The sequence below is a fragment of the Dicentrarchus labrax genome, unplaced genomic scaffold (assembly GCF_905237075.1).
Source record: "Dicentrarchus labrax unplaced genomic scaffold, dlabrax2021, whole genome shotgun sequence".
Lineage (NCBI taxonomy): Eukaryota > Metazoa > Chordata > Actinopteri > Moronidae > Dicentrarchus > Dicentrarchus labrax.
The window spans coordinates 16,994,148-17,008,959 of record NW_026136709.1 but is presented as its reverse complement, the minus strand read 5'-3'; the positions used below and the strand labels follow the sequence as shown (position 1 = coordinate 17,008,959).

At 42.8% G+C, this 14,812-nt stretch overlaps 1 protein-coding gene across 2 annotated transcripts in view; it reads right to left on the bottom strand.

Annotated features, from left to right (window-relative positions):
* Positions 1-14,812, bottom strand: part of pou6f2 (POU class 6 homeobox 2) — a 76,585-nt gene that overhangs the window by 22,419 nt on the left and 39,354 nt on the right. For both annotated transcript variants that reach the window (XM_051411233.1, XM_051411234.1), the window contains one exon: positions 10,203-10,534. In XM_051411233.1, the coding sequence (XP_051267193.1) occupies positions 10,203-10,534 (332 nt within the window). The remainder of the gene's footprint in view (positions 1-10,202; positions 10,535-14,812) is intronic.

The following is a 14,812-nucleotide window of genomic DNA, read 5'->3' as shown; positions in this document are numbered from 1 at the left end:
TGTTTTATTTAAAATAGCCACCAAAGATGGATTGGCCAACACATTAGTAATTCTTTACCATTTAGCATTATAATGCACATTGACACCACTCTCTTTAAAATCCCATAATAAGATGTGATCACTTTGCGGTGACAGATAGGAGGAGGAATTTTCATTGCTGGATGTTGATATAAGAGAACCGACACTCAATAGATAATTTCCCTCCACTTATGACTGGAGTAGTAGTACTAGAGATGAAGAAAATAAAACCTGGATTGGCTACTGTGCTAGTTTATGTTTTGAGAATATAAAATACCTTCTTAAGTGCTGACAAAGGAGGTCTTAAATCCACGCTGGTAAAAACACAGTATTATGGGTGTTGTGATAGTGAATGGAAACACAGAGAAAAGCCAACATGGCCAGTTAAACACAGCTAAACAGAGGCCACAGATGAACACACAGATAATGTGATCTTCTCAGGCGAGCACACACAGAGTCTCCCTGAAAATCTGTTGTGCTCTGTGTCATTGTGTGAGTGATAGGTTGTTGGAGAAGCTTTCAGATTTATTTGAAATATTATCATTGTGTTTCATTAGATGATAGCCCTTTCAGATGCTATGTTATTCTGGTAAATCTAGGTGAAAAGAGAGCAGGCTTCATTGCTGCATCTCCTGGCACTGGGTAATATGGATAGCAGTTGAAAGGAGAGCCAGGAATAAGGAGAGGCGAGGCTGTGTTCAACACCTAAACAGGTGATTTTCCGCCACGGTGACTCCTCTCAACACCTCGGCGGGAGGCACAAAATGACAGACCTGGCCTAGCATTTGTACTGATTGCATGTGTTGGAGGAGATAAACAGTGATCTTCCAGTTTGCAGAGCCTGCATGTTAACCATTGTGTTTCATTCTTTTCATTCCCAGTGAAAAGGGCGTCAAGAGGATTTTCAGCAGCATAGACGACTCTGGTCAGACACACGAGTGTTGGGATGCAGAAATAAACTGTCAATGTATTTGATAAAGATATGTTTCAATTCAGTTCAAGTAATGTAGAACTATAACACATTCTTTGTGTCGTATAGCAGCAAAACCTTCGCACTGCCTCCATTATATCATGTGACATTGTGTTGTCACCTTTAAGTCGCCACAACTGCTATCACTCTCCGCACTATCACGGTTTAATATAGCCAAATATATGGGGGCTACACAGGGATCAACAAACACAAAATAAAGGTCTGTGAGAGGGGGAAAAAAAGCCTGCAAATTGTTAAAAATGCATCTTTTCGCTTTACGGTGTGAAGAGAGGGGTGGAATCTAAACTCCGCCAGGCTCTTTGTTGCCTGTTTGACCATGAGGGTCACCTGGTGCAGCAACCCGTGTAATCTCAGGAATAGAGGGAAAACTAGCGTCCCCGCAAACCGTGGAGAGACCCCTGGAAACCAAAATTGTCTGACACAAACTAACTGGAGTTTATTCTTGGTTTTGCTCTTTTCATGTGGCCGTTTGAAACTTAATTGCTTTTTTTGTTCTGGGCCGGCACAGGACCAAAAAAAGAGCAAAGATAAATGGACAAAGTGGTGCAGACACCAGCAGGCGGGCAGATTTGTCTACGCTCAGGCTTCAGCGGCCGTGTAAAACTTATTTTCTGCTCATCTATGATTCAACGACGGAGTCCAACATTTATCTAATATATCAGAGAAAAAATTAAAGAGAATATAAAACCAAAGAGAATGATTAAGCAAGTTAGTGGTCAGTAATGTTTTTAATTGACAATGAAAGCGGCTATATGCCAACTTTTATCCAGAAAGTGACTGAAACAAACAGCTTTTCCTTTTTTAAAAAGTATCTCAGATTGATTACAGGTGGAAAATGATAGAAGCTGATGTGAGATGTACCAAAGTCTACATACTTTACTGCCTAGAATTCAGCAAAAAGTGCGTCAAAGTGGGACAAACAGTGTAAATCAACAGTCAATAGCAGTATTGTTTCTGAGAAAAATGTCCTTTATCTTTGGAACAACGTGGAAGTTTCCCTCGTTCATCCCGAGCCCACATCTCTGTCTCCTCCTGCTCTTTTCCCACTCCGGAGTGAATGTAATCAGCTGTGACATGAGAAAACACGTTCTCTGTCTGTCAGGACTCGGCTAGTCTTCCGCTGACAGTCCTCTGCTGACTCTCCTCCTCCTCCCCCCCAAAAACGGCCTCTTCCCCACCTCCCTGTCTCCCCTCCCTCACATCCGCTGTGCTCATGAACATCAAAATGCCATTAGGCCCTCCAAAACACCTCTGGTCCCTTGGTTAGCAGGGCTTCGCACTGTGGTCGTGCACTCTGAGCCCTCTGAGCGCCGACTATTGCTCACCACTGGGCCTCTGCTCCAGCCGTTGTGAAAAATAAACCCCAAAAAGAGCCATTCTTGAGGAAAAATATTGGGAAGTGAAAGACGGATAGAACAACTGGGGCAGATAACACCCGGCAAAATACAATAACGCTGCATCTGGTGACGGTCGGACATTGTAATTGCTTAAGGCAGTGGAGGGATGGTGGTGGCAGCGGGTGTGGATGTGGAGGTGGCTGAGGTGGCATGGTGGGTGCTAATGGAGTGATGTCATACGAAACGCCAGAATGACAGCTAGTTAACTGAGGAGGTTTGGCTGATCAAATAAAATGCATTAACTCCAGGAAATGGATATCGCGGGCGGCCTCAGAAATGGCCATATCTAATGAGGCAAAATGCAAATGAAGGAGGAAAAGAGTCGTGAAAACGTTTAAACTAACTATAAAGGGATGATGGAGTGCCGGACAGTGGCCGTCAATCTCCCCACTCATTACCTTCATGTGAAATTAACAGCAGCTTTAATCATTACATAAAATCTGCTCTAGCCCATTTGTTGATAATTGTGAGGCGCAGAGGTTCAGAGTGGGTTCTTTGTCATCAATCACAGCAGCAGTATATTTCCTCTGGTTAGGGGACACTCTGCGAGTAAAAATATAAGTTATACTACATTCCTCTTACACTATTTCTCTTCCTGAGGAATGATCTATAATATTTAGCTGTTTCCAGATGTATTAAATTTGAAACTACTTGGTGATTAAGTATCTACAAGAAACTGCTGACCATTTCAGCTCATGATGTGACATATTTGGTGCAGTTATTTCTGTACCATACTAGTGTTGGGTTGGAAATCATAGCAGCGTTAAACCGGTCTTGCAGTAAATCTACTGCTGCTCTGGCTATGACTTTAAAGTGGATACCTTGCCACGTTTCTTTGGTTGCTGTGAGTAAATGAAAAATAAAATCATTGGAGTCAGGAGATCAGACTATGAAGAAATTAGGAACACCATTATTTTTGCTGTATTATCAAAGACCCTCCTCAGCCTCTGGATGACAATTATCTCAGATATTCAATACGTAATAAAACATATTTCTTGATTTTAGGAGTTGTACTTCCATTGCACTGACTACATCCCATTTGTTTTCGTTTCGGTGGAAATGCAGACTCTTTTCACTCTGCTTGTTGTTTGACATATAAATATAGCATTTGAATGACTTTAATATCCTCCTAATCAATGTCCAGTGATCTTTTGATGTCCTCAATTCAATATAGGAAGGGTCATCCATGCCGCAGCTTTATAAACACAATAAAGGTAAATGATTACTCTCCACTGTGGTGTCCAAAAATACGGCCAGTAATGAAGAGAAATGGAGGAGTTTGAGGGGGAGGCCTGTCATGTGTCATTGGCCAACTCTAAGCCCTAAGATTAATCACGAGAGAGGGGCTCTGTGGCTAAGATGTGGTCACCCTTGATCGATAAATCCGCCTCCCTCCCTCCCCTCCCTCTATGTCTCTCTGCTTCACTGTCTTCCTCTCACTTTTCCTCCCAAATAAATATATATAATAATATAACACAAACGTTGGCACAAGCTAAATCAGCATAAGTGGAGAGATGAATTGATGACATTTACAGCCATATTTGTATTGATTGCCTGAGTTTTGACTTCTGAGGCTCCCCTCTTTGAGGAGTTGACTTAAGGAAATACACTGTTCTTGCATTATAGTTGAGTCTATTTACAAAACCATCAATTGCACATTCCCACTACTAATGAAAAAGGGCATAAAATCACCCACCAGGGGGGAAAAAAAGGAAAATGCAAAAGAGAGTTCAAAGCAGCAGAGTACAGTTTAGAGGAATTTCAATTCATATGGCCCACAATATGTACTTTGGAAAATATTTACCAAATCTAGTCTCCGCTAACCACGAAAACACTGTGGAGAAGAATTTCTGATAATATTCTGCAGGGACCACAAATGGGACTTTTGACTTGGTCTATGAGGAGGGCATAATGCAATAACATTGCATTAGAAGGGTCTTTTTACAGCGTGGCAGCGCTGCGCGGCTGTATTCCTTGTGTGAACCCGGTGCTCTGTTTGCGGTCACTAATGGGCATCAGAAATTACAGGCAGTGGAATCGCGCCCCGCGGGGGGACTGGCCTCCTCAGCGGAGCGGAGCACTTAGACAGTGTCTGGGAGCCTGCTGGAGGAGGAAGGGGGGAACTCAATGTCATAGCCCTGCCTCATAATTAAAGAAACCCTATTCCTTATCCACTGTTAGGTGAGCCCTAGCTTGGAGCTCCATCCGAGGGCTCCCCTGTGGGCGTCTAATGCGTGTTGCCCCCAATGTGCATGTGGGCTGATCAGGGAGCTGTGCCTTTCTGCTGGGTGTCTGAGCTGGAAGCCCTCTGCCCACCACAAGAGTAACGGGGCACGGTTTAGAAGAATCGCAGACCTCAAATGCGAAGAAAATATCAACTTGGTGAGGTCTGAAACCCCAGCAAAACCAGAAAAGCCAAAAAGGAAGTGTGAGACAGGCTGTAGGTGTGATTTTTAAAAGTGAAAGTGCCTTCACAGTTTTCCAAATAATGCCTCTGAAATATGATAAATTTAAGTTTCTTACTTATAAATTCAGGGCTCATCGTTGGTCCTTAAGTCTGTAGATTTTCTTCCTGCCTAATCCCTCATTTGAAGTAAATAAAAGTAGTAGAGCTGTCATGGTCAGGTTGTTTTCCTCATCTAGCTCCCATGCTTTATAATTATTCATATGAAATGTGGTTCTGTTGATGGGCAACAGTCTTATTTTCTGCTTCAGTCAACAGTGCACATTTGTATTTCTAAATTGTGGAGCGCTTGTTATGTAAGGCAATTTTCTGCCTTCTTAAGAGCCGGATCTCCTGTGCATTAATAAGAGGCTAGGCTGAGCTGCTGGAGAGCTGAGGGCCTGTTCATGCTCTAAACCACACAGCCAACACTAGCAGCACACAGCCATTTAAACACACAGGCTGGCACCAAATACCATTTATACATATTTAAAAGTTTTATTAGAAAATTGTGATTATAAAACAGGTGTTGCCGTGGATAATGGGCAGCTGTGAGGCTGTGCACGACATCATAGCAACTTCACATGAAGATAAATGTTACATACAAGGACACGACCAACCCGGAGCCATATTCAAGATTTCAGGAAATACTGAATTTTGATGTCCCCAGCATAACCCCACCCCCCTAAGATTCTCCACTTTTGACTTCCACATTTATTTACTCACCTTAATTAAACCATTAATTATGTTTGATGACAATTTATGTCCAACATGGTGGCCTGAATGTTTTTTTAACGTGTGGAAAAATCCTACATCCATTTATTTAATGTGAATTTTCTGTTCTTAAAACAGTCAAAGTTATAGATAATAAGATATGTCTGAAAAATATATCAGAATAGGGAAAACTTTCTCTCATTATTAGGTATGACCACATCTCTCGGAGTGAACTTGAATAAACACACCATTTTGTCATTTTAAAATGACATGTGTTCAGCTTTTATGAGCACATTGCAAACTTTAAGTATATATATATATATATATATATATATATATATATATATATATATATATAAAATGTCAAAACAAACAATTATATTGCACATGGTAGTTTACTGGAAGAAATCAGCTAAAAAAAAGATGTAAAATTATGTTTCTATTAATAAACTCTGAGATCTTTTTCCAAACCACAGACACCACAGTTGAGTTATGAGACATAAGATAGATAATGGACTCTTTCCTCAACTTAAGCGTTGCCAGTTTCATCGACAAGCCACAGTATGAGCCATTGGGTCTACGTTTGAGCATGTCATTTTAATTTTGATTTAATACCCCGTGGAATGATGGTGGCCCGCTTTGCTAAATTGAATTGACGTGGGGCTGATCTGGAAAATCAATTAATCGATGTGCAAGGCTCATTTAATACACATGTTAATATAATGGGAGAGACCCCCACCGCCCATAAAAAAAGACACATTTAGAGCAAATTGGACAGTGGTGATTTTAACAGCGGTTGACATAAGTAAAAGTGCACTGCAGCGGAAAACAGTGACATGAGTGTCTGAAGGGGCCTCAGCTGGAGACAAAAGCAGCAGAGATGGGCCCGAGACTGGAGGAGGATGGTGGAGCGAATGGGGAGGGGGGAGGAGGAAGAGGTGGAGAATGGCAAGGAGGTGAGGAGAGACGAAGAGTGCAGACAGCCAGGCCTCTGAAAGGCCGTTGTGGTTGGCAGCCGCTGACCTTGGTGACGATGGGTTTTCACCAGAGGCTTCTAATGAAGGCTGATTGCCAGGGAATAGTGAGGGAGCCAAGGGGGAGAGAGGAGAGAGAGGGCAAGAAAGAGGGAAAAGAGAGACGGGAGAGAGAGAAAAGGATAGAGGAGAGGCTCAGGTAATTGCAGCACTTGTGGGTCTGAGGCCCTGCGGTCCTGTGATGTCGGGGTGCAGTGGGGAAGAAGAGAGATGTCTGTGGACGCTTTGGTGGTAAATTGTGGAGCACAGGGATAGGAGGCAGGCCCCTAGGCTGTAATTACCCCTATGAGTGTGTGGATGGAGAGTGGACAGGCCCAGTGTGGGGCTCTGACAGCGATCAAGGAGACAACTGCGAAGGGGAGTAGAGACAGACACACAGACAGACGGCAGGAGTCTGGCGGAGGGGGAAGACAGGACGCCTCCATCTCCGCCAGGCCCCCCAAAAACCAGCCAGCCAGACACTGGACCAAGGTCAGAGGCTATTAGCTAACACACAACATGCTGGTGACAAGACAGCCATGACAAGAACAGCAGAGAGACAGCGCAGCAACGCTGTCGAAGATGCAGCTCCCGGAGGGAGAAAGACATTATGTAGAAGGATTTGGCAAAAAAAAAAAAAAAAAAAGGCAATAAAAAGCGACTAATTAGATCAGAGCTACAGAAAGAGAAGGAGATGTTGGGGCTCCACTGGATGGCGCAGCTGGGTGAGGAAGGTCTGGGGCATACAAGCTGGAATAAGAGAGTTGATAGGCTGGCCTAAGCTTCCCGCTGCCACGGATCAGTATGTACTGCCTCTCCTCTCCCTGCCTGGGCTGATGTAACTCACTGGAGTGGCAAATTACACCAGACCTACAGCTGTAGCCCGACATTATGATTAATTTGATCAGTAATTTCTCCTGTTTTTCATTTTAATCGCCGCGACCATTCTGCTGTGGCAGGTCTTTCAGATCTAATTAAGATCAATTCCGGTGTAACAGACTTGGCGAGCGCCTTTACCCCGTCAAATCCCTGAGCTCTCCGGGCGTGGAGAAAACCCGCAGCTCTAATCAATCAACTTCCAGCAAAATCCAGCGGGCTCCCGCAATCAGCCCATTAACACACTTAAGCAAATTTTATAATCTTCCCCCGTCTATTTGTCATCACTGTGGTGGCTATTTCAGGCAGCCACAGGCTGCATCTCACTGTACTCTGCATGTTGGGGAGCAAAGAGAGTGTGGGCGGGGAAGAAAGGTAAATTCTTACTCCATTTACCCAAATTAGCTGCAGTAATCTGAGTTTAGACCATTGACTCAAGGGGACACAGTCTGTTGTGGTGTGATTTGTATTCTAATAGGGATATTAATGAGCCAATTAATGAATTTTGTCTCACAAATTAAAAACACCAAACACTAAAAACACTGGGGATGTAATGAATGCTCAGGATTTCCTCACTATGGGTTTACGGGAATATCACACACCTCCCATGAGAAGAGAATTACAATGGGACATTAATTGGAACATAATGAGTGTTTGTCTCTCTCTGCAGCTCTGCGCTGTATTTTCAGCAAATAGTTGAATGGCTGGGTGATTCTGCGCGTCAGAATAATGAAAGCAGGAAATAGGGGTGTTATCTGTGTAATGCTGATTGTATTATGGTAATTATGACTCGACTTTACTGCACAGACCAGTTCCTCTGCGTGAAGCGTGGAAACACAAGAAATGCCCTTCTGTGTCTTCAATTAAAAACATACAAAAGGCCGATCACAGAAACAATTCACATGTGTTTGTGCTCAGGGACTCTCCCTGAATTAAAAACTTATGTGAATTAACCCGCGAGATGCTCAGTGAATCTGGGACTGAAAATCCAATCACTGACCCCAGGCAGTGGAGAGAGGCGGAGCTGCTGTTTAAATCCTATTGCAGCCCTGAGTGGGTGCCGAGGCTGCGGCCTGTCCTTGGGCGAGCCCCTCGCTGGGTGACACGAGCTTTGAAACACCAGCGCTGACCCAGAGAAACTAAACCTTTTACGGCCATTCTGCTTCTCCACACAAACACACACACACACACACACACACACACACACACACAAACACACACACACACACAAACACACACAAACACATAATCCTATTTGATGAGGCAATATCTTAATGACACCTGATGTGGCCCCTTTGGCCCCCCTCAAGGAGGTCTGTCCTCAGTCATCATAATCAGCCTCACTGCTTCTTTTAGAAGAAGACAATCTATATAAAGCGAAGGGTCTCAGTTGTCTCACTGCAGTTATTTTAAAACAACCCTGTTCCTGCTGCCATTGTGTGTCTGAGGAAGACATTCAGAGTCTATGAAATTCAACAAAGTAGTGGTTTTCCTTGCAAATCAGAAACGTATAGGTGTGACAGTCTGATTGTAAAGTGTCTGCTTTAAGGGTTTGTACGTTGATGCAAGCCTAATGTGTGAATCTGTGTGTTGGTCAGCTGCCCTTTTATCCACAGTCAGACTGGACAGTGTGTTTGGTGCGATGTAGCGGCTAGCCTTTGGAGCCCATTAAATCCAGAGGCTGTTTTTCCTGCTGAGTCTCACTAGGCCGTGACAGGGCCGGAGAGGGCTGCAAGGGGGGAAACAAATAGCCCAACTCATCCTGGCCATAAAGAAGGTTGCACCACAACCCAATAAGGGTCTGACGCTGATGAATGTGACCAGGGACAGAAAGGCGACCCAGGCCAGTCTCCACCAGAAATGAAACCACAGGGATATAAAATAGGTTATTATCGTCACACAGTGACAGCCAGACGGACAGAAGGGAAGAGATGGATGGACAGACAAAGTGACTAAAAAGGAGGTTGAGTAGGAAGAGCAGCAAAGATTACAGGACTGATTACGACCGGAAAGCCCAAGGTTAGATAACCTCAGAATCCCTCCTGAATCTGCCGTAGGAGGATGTGAATTGTGGTTCTTGCCTGGTTGTGAGGTTTGATATGCTCAAGTGCGTCAAGGTTTCAGCAACAAGATGCATATTCTAATAGCTCAACATAGACAGAAGAGCTGCCAGCCTCCATTCAAACGCTGCCACTTGATAAAGATCAAGCGCTGACAGAGAATCAAAAATTGTGTATACAAACAAGGTGTTTTCTCAAGGTTGACCGGCCCAAAATCACATCAACAATGACACCAGTCAGATGCACACTTCAGCTCTCCAGGGAATTACAGGAAGTACAAATCTAATTTGTAATGTTTATGAATGTATTTTTAATAGAATATAAAGACTAGTTAGCTGGGTGTTTTTTATGGTTCATGTGATATACTTCATCCAGTGTGTCCATGAAAGATTATATTAATAGGTAGGTAGAGAGTCTATCTGTGCACAGCTGCTGGCACTAAAGATCATTAACAAGTGAATATGCAAAATATGATGCAGCAATCTTACATACTGCATTGGTATTACTAATGATACTGTTGGACATCTCAAATTAGAGCTAAGAGTTAGATAAGTAGTCACAACCTATGAAATATGATCCCAATCAGTTGCACACAATGAGAGATGCAAGTTTTAAATTGAAAAACACACACAAGCACAAAAAAAGAGACTGTTGAGTTTAGGAGAAAGCGTTGGATTGGTGCAGACTCACCGGCAAAGGCATGGGCGGGGTGACGGGCGAAGGGAGACTGCGGGCTGGCGACTGGTTAGGCCGGTGTGGCGGGGACTGCTGCAGTTGTCCAGAGGCAGAGGAGCAGGCAGAGCCTGGAGACGGGACAGAGGTCTGCTGCTGGCTGGGTGGAGTCATGTGATGCTGGGATGGCAGCTGGTTCTGGGTGTGGGAGTGGGTCTGTTGGTGATGGTGTTGCTGCTGTTGCTGCTGATGTTGCTGTTGCTGCTGCTGCTGCTGCTGGTGGTGGTGGTGCTGCTGCATCTGTTGGAGCTGCTGCAGGTGTTGGAGCTGGGAGTTCAGTGATGAGGTAGCTGTTGAGGAAAGGACAGCGAGTTGTTTGATTCCTCTTTGTGCTTGAGACACAAACACAAATGAGTGAGAGTGAGACAACATGTGTTCTGGCGCATAAACAAAAAACCCTCATTATTTGGAAAATATACGCTCACACCTCAGATAGCAATACATGTACACATGGAGGTGTGGGATGCATACGGTGAACAGTGAGAGACATGTAAATAACATGAAGTCACAACAAGGTCCTCCAGGGCTTTTACCCTGCATGATAGAGTCAGTGAATTTAATTTAGTTGGAGGACAAAGCTATCAAGCTTGACTGATATAATTGCTCTCTCTGGAGCCAAAAGTCTTCATTGTCACTTGGAGAATGTCAGAATCTTTGGTTTAATGGATTAAAATCTCATAGGAAAGAGACATCCATCTTCACTGGAAGACTTCAGAAATAAACCCATTAACTAATTGGATCCAATAATGGCACGCCATTAGAACCTCATTTCTACATTTAAATTTTTATGCTGTTTAAAAAAACGATGAACACTCTGGCTGAGCCAAGCTGCAGCCACACCAGAATGCAAATACTCCCATGGACTCACAATGTCCATCTCAGATATAATACAAAAAATATCAAATAAATGTAAAAATATCTAACTTCATGGTAATTTTCTATGGTAGTTCACTCAAAAACATCTGAATACAGAGTTTGGTGGCTCATCAGTTCACCCACACACACACAATGTGTTTGAATGTCAGTAGAAATCCATACCACAACACAGACAACAAATAATGTCTACTAAAGGTGTCAACCGTAATACCATATGTGGAGAATTGGGCTAAAAAACATCATCTAAGCTGACCTTCACAGCTCCTTAAATAGAAAAAGGACAAACTGAGTTTCCATACAGATTTGGTGGATAGAAAGGTTTTTTATACCTTTGCTCACATACAGAAAAATCTTGACAGCCTTTTTTTTTTAAAGTCAGAAAATCCTTGAAAGAAACTATATTCTATATAGCAAAACAGTCGTATGTGTTCAGTGACACAAAAAGGTTACTCACAGGTCACGCTAAATGCAAAAGGCTTAAAATAAAAAACAAACAAACTGGTGACTCTAAACTTTAGAATATATTGTTCCTACAATGACTACCACAGTTAATCTGAGTTTGTGCTGTTGGCTTTGACCCTGTGATGTTACACAGCTTTGTAAAGAAAACAAAAGCATGAATACAACAGATGACCATGGCAGGATCCAACCTGATTTTCTGTGGATTAAAACATGATACAAACTCGGAGGGGACGAGACACAATCTGATTGTTGATATTTGACTGGACTTCACACACTAGACTGCCAAGCAGAAAGATATTGAGACAATATTCCCTTTAACTGAGAAAAGGCAGGGTTGAGATACTTCTCAAAATTAATGATTAAAAAAAGTTTTTAAAATCAATCATGCTTAATGAAAATCAAGTTTATTGCGTATTTTCTACAACTGTCTCTCTCTAAAACTAATTGAATGAAACAGATTCTCTCCAGGAATTCCTCGATGATATAAATAAAATAAAAAATGCCTCTACCTGTGTTCAAACTCCCTAATTGCAACACATAATGTATCTATATGATGAAAGACCCCTCACTTCAATCTAATATCTTCAGCATTATGAGAAACTACACACTATTAAAATGAAAAACACAAAGGACTGAATAACAAATGCTGGTTCAAAAGCGTGTTTGTGAACATCTATTGATAACGCAGCCAAACAATTGTGAACACGGGCGTAGACAAGCTTGTATACATACAGAATCAATGCACTTAAATAATTTAAGTATGGTTGCCTCATAAAAGATGAATAAAACATCAGGGCAGACAAGTCTTTGATTAGTGCGGCCACTACGACTCCAGGACAGGCACAGATGAACATTTGATGAAGATCAGATCATCCTCCTCTTTCCTCTCTCTGCCGAAGCACAGCCAAAGAAAAGCCAGTAAACAGTACACTTTTACATTTCTTCTACCTCCTGACACATTGACACCTCTCTCACACCCCCACCATGAATTATATATCATCTGTGCAAACGGCGAGAGTCCAATTCTCACTTGAAATGTTGGGGCAAGTTGTCTAGCAAGCGCTGAGCCCCTGACAGGACCCGGCTCTTTTCCTTTTGCAACTACGCAAACGACAAAATGTTGAGCCCTATTTTAAAGATGGAATAAAAGGGAACAAAGACAACAGAAAACAAAAGGGGGATAAAATGAGATTTCTGTCAGAAAATTATCGAAACCAGGCGAAGATCAAAGACGATTGGAGAATTTCCTGCAGCGCCAACCATTACGCCGAGGAACAAGAGGTACAACAAAAAATATGAGGCAAAAGAAAACAAATACAGAGGGAATATGGAAGAAGCCCCATGTGGCCTTATTATAAGGGCTACACCGCAGGTACTATATTCTTTAACAGCAGTGCTTTATAAATTCTGTCATCTTGTTAAGACTGTCAGGACCACTGACCCTCCCTTCCCCTCTAACTGGGCAACTGGCATTCTGAAGCTCATTCTTTTAACCACAGCTGTCTGATTGCTTTGGTTGAGCACATAATCCAAACGGCTTGTCTCAGCTAATTGTTTGTGCTCCTTCCTCCAGCAGACACGGGGCCGAAGGATGAGAGTGGGAGCTTCACTTATGATGGAGAGAGGGCAAGAGGGTGCCGGGATCCTATAGTGCTCATTATATCTCCCACTGTCTCTTTGTTGTGTTTCATATTCACTAGTCCTCCGACTGCGAGGCAAGCAGCGCTCCCACTTAGTCATCACGCCCGAGGGGTGTAGGAGCACGGGTCCCACTTTCACTGCTGTCACAACTCTGCCTATGTTAATGTTTATAATGAGGAATGAGCCAGATCATAGAGGAGAGTCACGCAGCTAAATGACCAGATACAAGCTGAACTGTGGCATTTTGTGCTCCATTTAGACATTTAACAACAATCATTTGGGACTATGAAACACCAGCACTGAGAATCTGAGGCCTCCAACCTCAGTGCTTTGAAGAACTGTCTGCCATCTCTCTTCAGAGCTCTTTTTATTTTTTTTGTGCTTTAGTGCCACAGAAGAAATCAACTGTTATCTTTGACTGTCCCGGCCCTGGCTTCTGAAGTACTGGAGGACGAAGCGAGACTGATTGTCAGAGGTCGAAAGGCTAGGTCAAAGCCGGCTCATTCGTCAGACAAAATGCTATTTTTGTTTCCTGTGCGGTTGAGAAGTGAAGGGGTGGGTGGGGAGGGGGAGCAGCCTGCTCTCTCATTACCAGCGCTATCTCAGTAGTCTCTGCCAACCCCCCTATTACGGCACTTTTCTCTCTGGGGCTGATTCGAGCTTGACTCCTTGTTTTCCTCTCAATGCACAACACCTACGTTTACAACTCTTCCCCATGAGTTATCTTATACATTGTTGGTGTGTGTGCATGTTTGTGTACAGGTGTCGCCAGGACGCACGTTTTTTTTTACATTTCTTCAGGTGAAATTTAAGGAACCAACCAACCCAGGATATCAATGCTGGAAAACTAACCACAAACGCACAGTACTGTATATGTCACAATGAGTGTTTCGACTACTGCACAAGTTGGAGTTATACTTGATACACACTACATGACATATCTGATTAATGTCATACTAACTGATACTCTACATTTATGGCATTAAAAGAAATACAGAAACATCTACTGATACATTTAAGCTGTCTAGAAAGCAAATGTGAACAAATGCTCATCATATTATAGCCCTTAGAAAAGGGCCAGCCAAGGCCAACATGAAGAATGACTGCAGTGTAACAGTAATCTCAAAAGGACTAAGGACTATCTTTCATACCATCAAACTGTGTGTACTCCATGCAGCATAAAGTATGGTCAGGAGAAGGCGAGAGATCATCTCATGTCGAACGAATTCAAGTTTTCTGGTCATCAAAAAGGAAAACATAATCCACAAACCTTGAACATAAATGTACTGAGTTCACAAAAATGAATAAAATCTTTAGTGGCTTTTGTGTAAAATCAGTCAATTATAAGTATATGTGCATTGTATGACTTTCTTAAAGATAAGGTTATTGCTTTTTGAAGTAGTTCACATAGTTGGAATATGTGCATCACCTTTTTCTACTCAGCTCAGATACATAATTAAACTGAGAACAGAAAAATGTCAACTCAAATCATCCCTAACTGCTGTTATACCGTCTGAATGTCTTTGCCATCATTTAGGAGTGCTGTAAATTAAGAGCTAATCAGAAGCTGCGGAGGAGCCTGTCAGGAG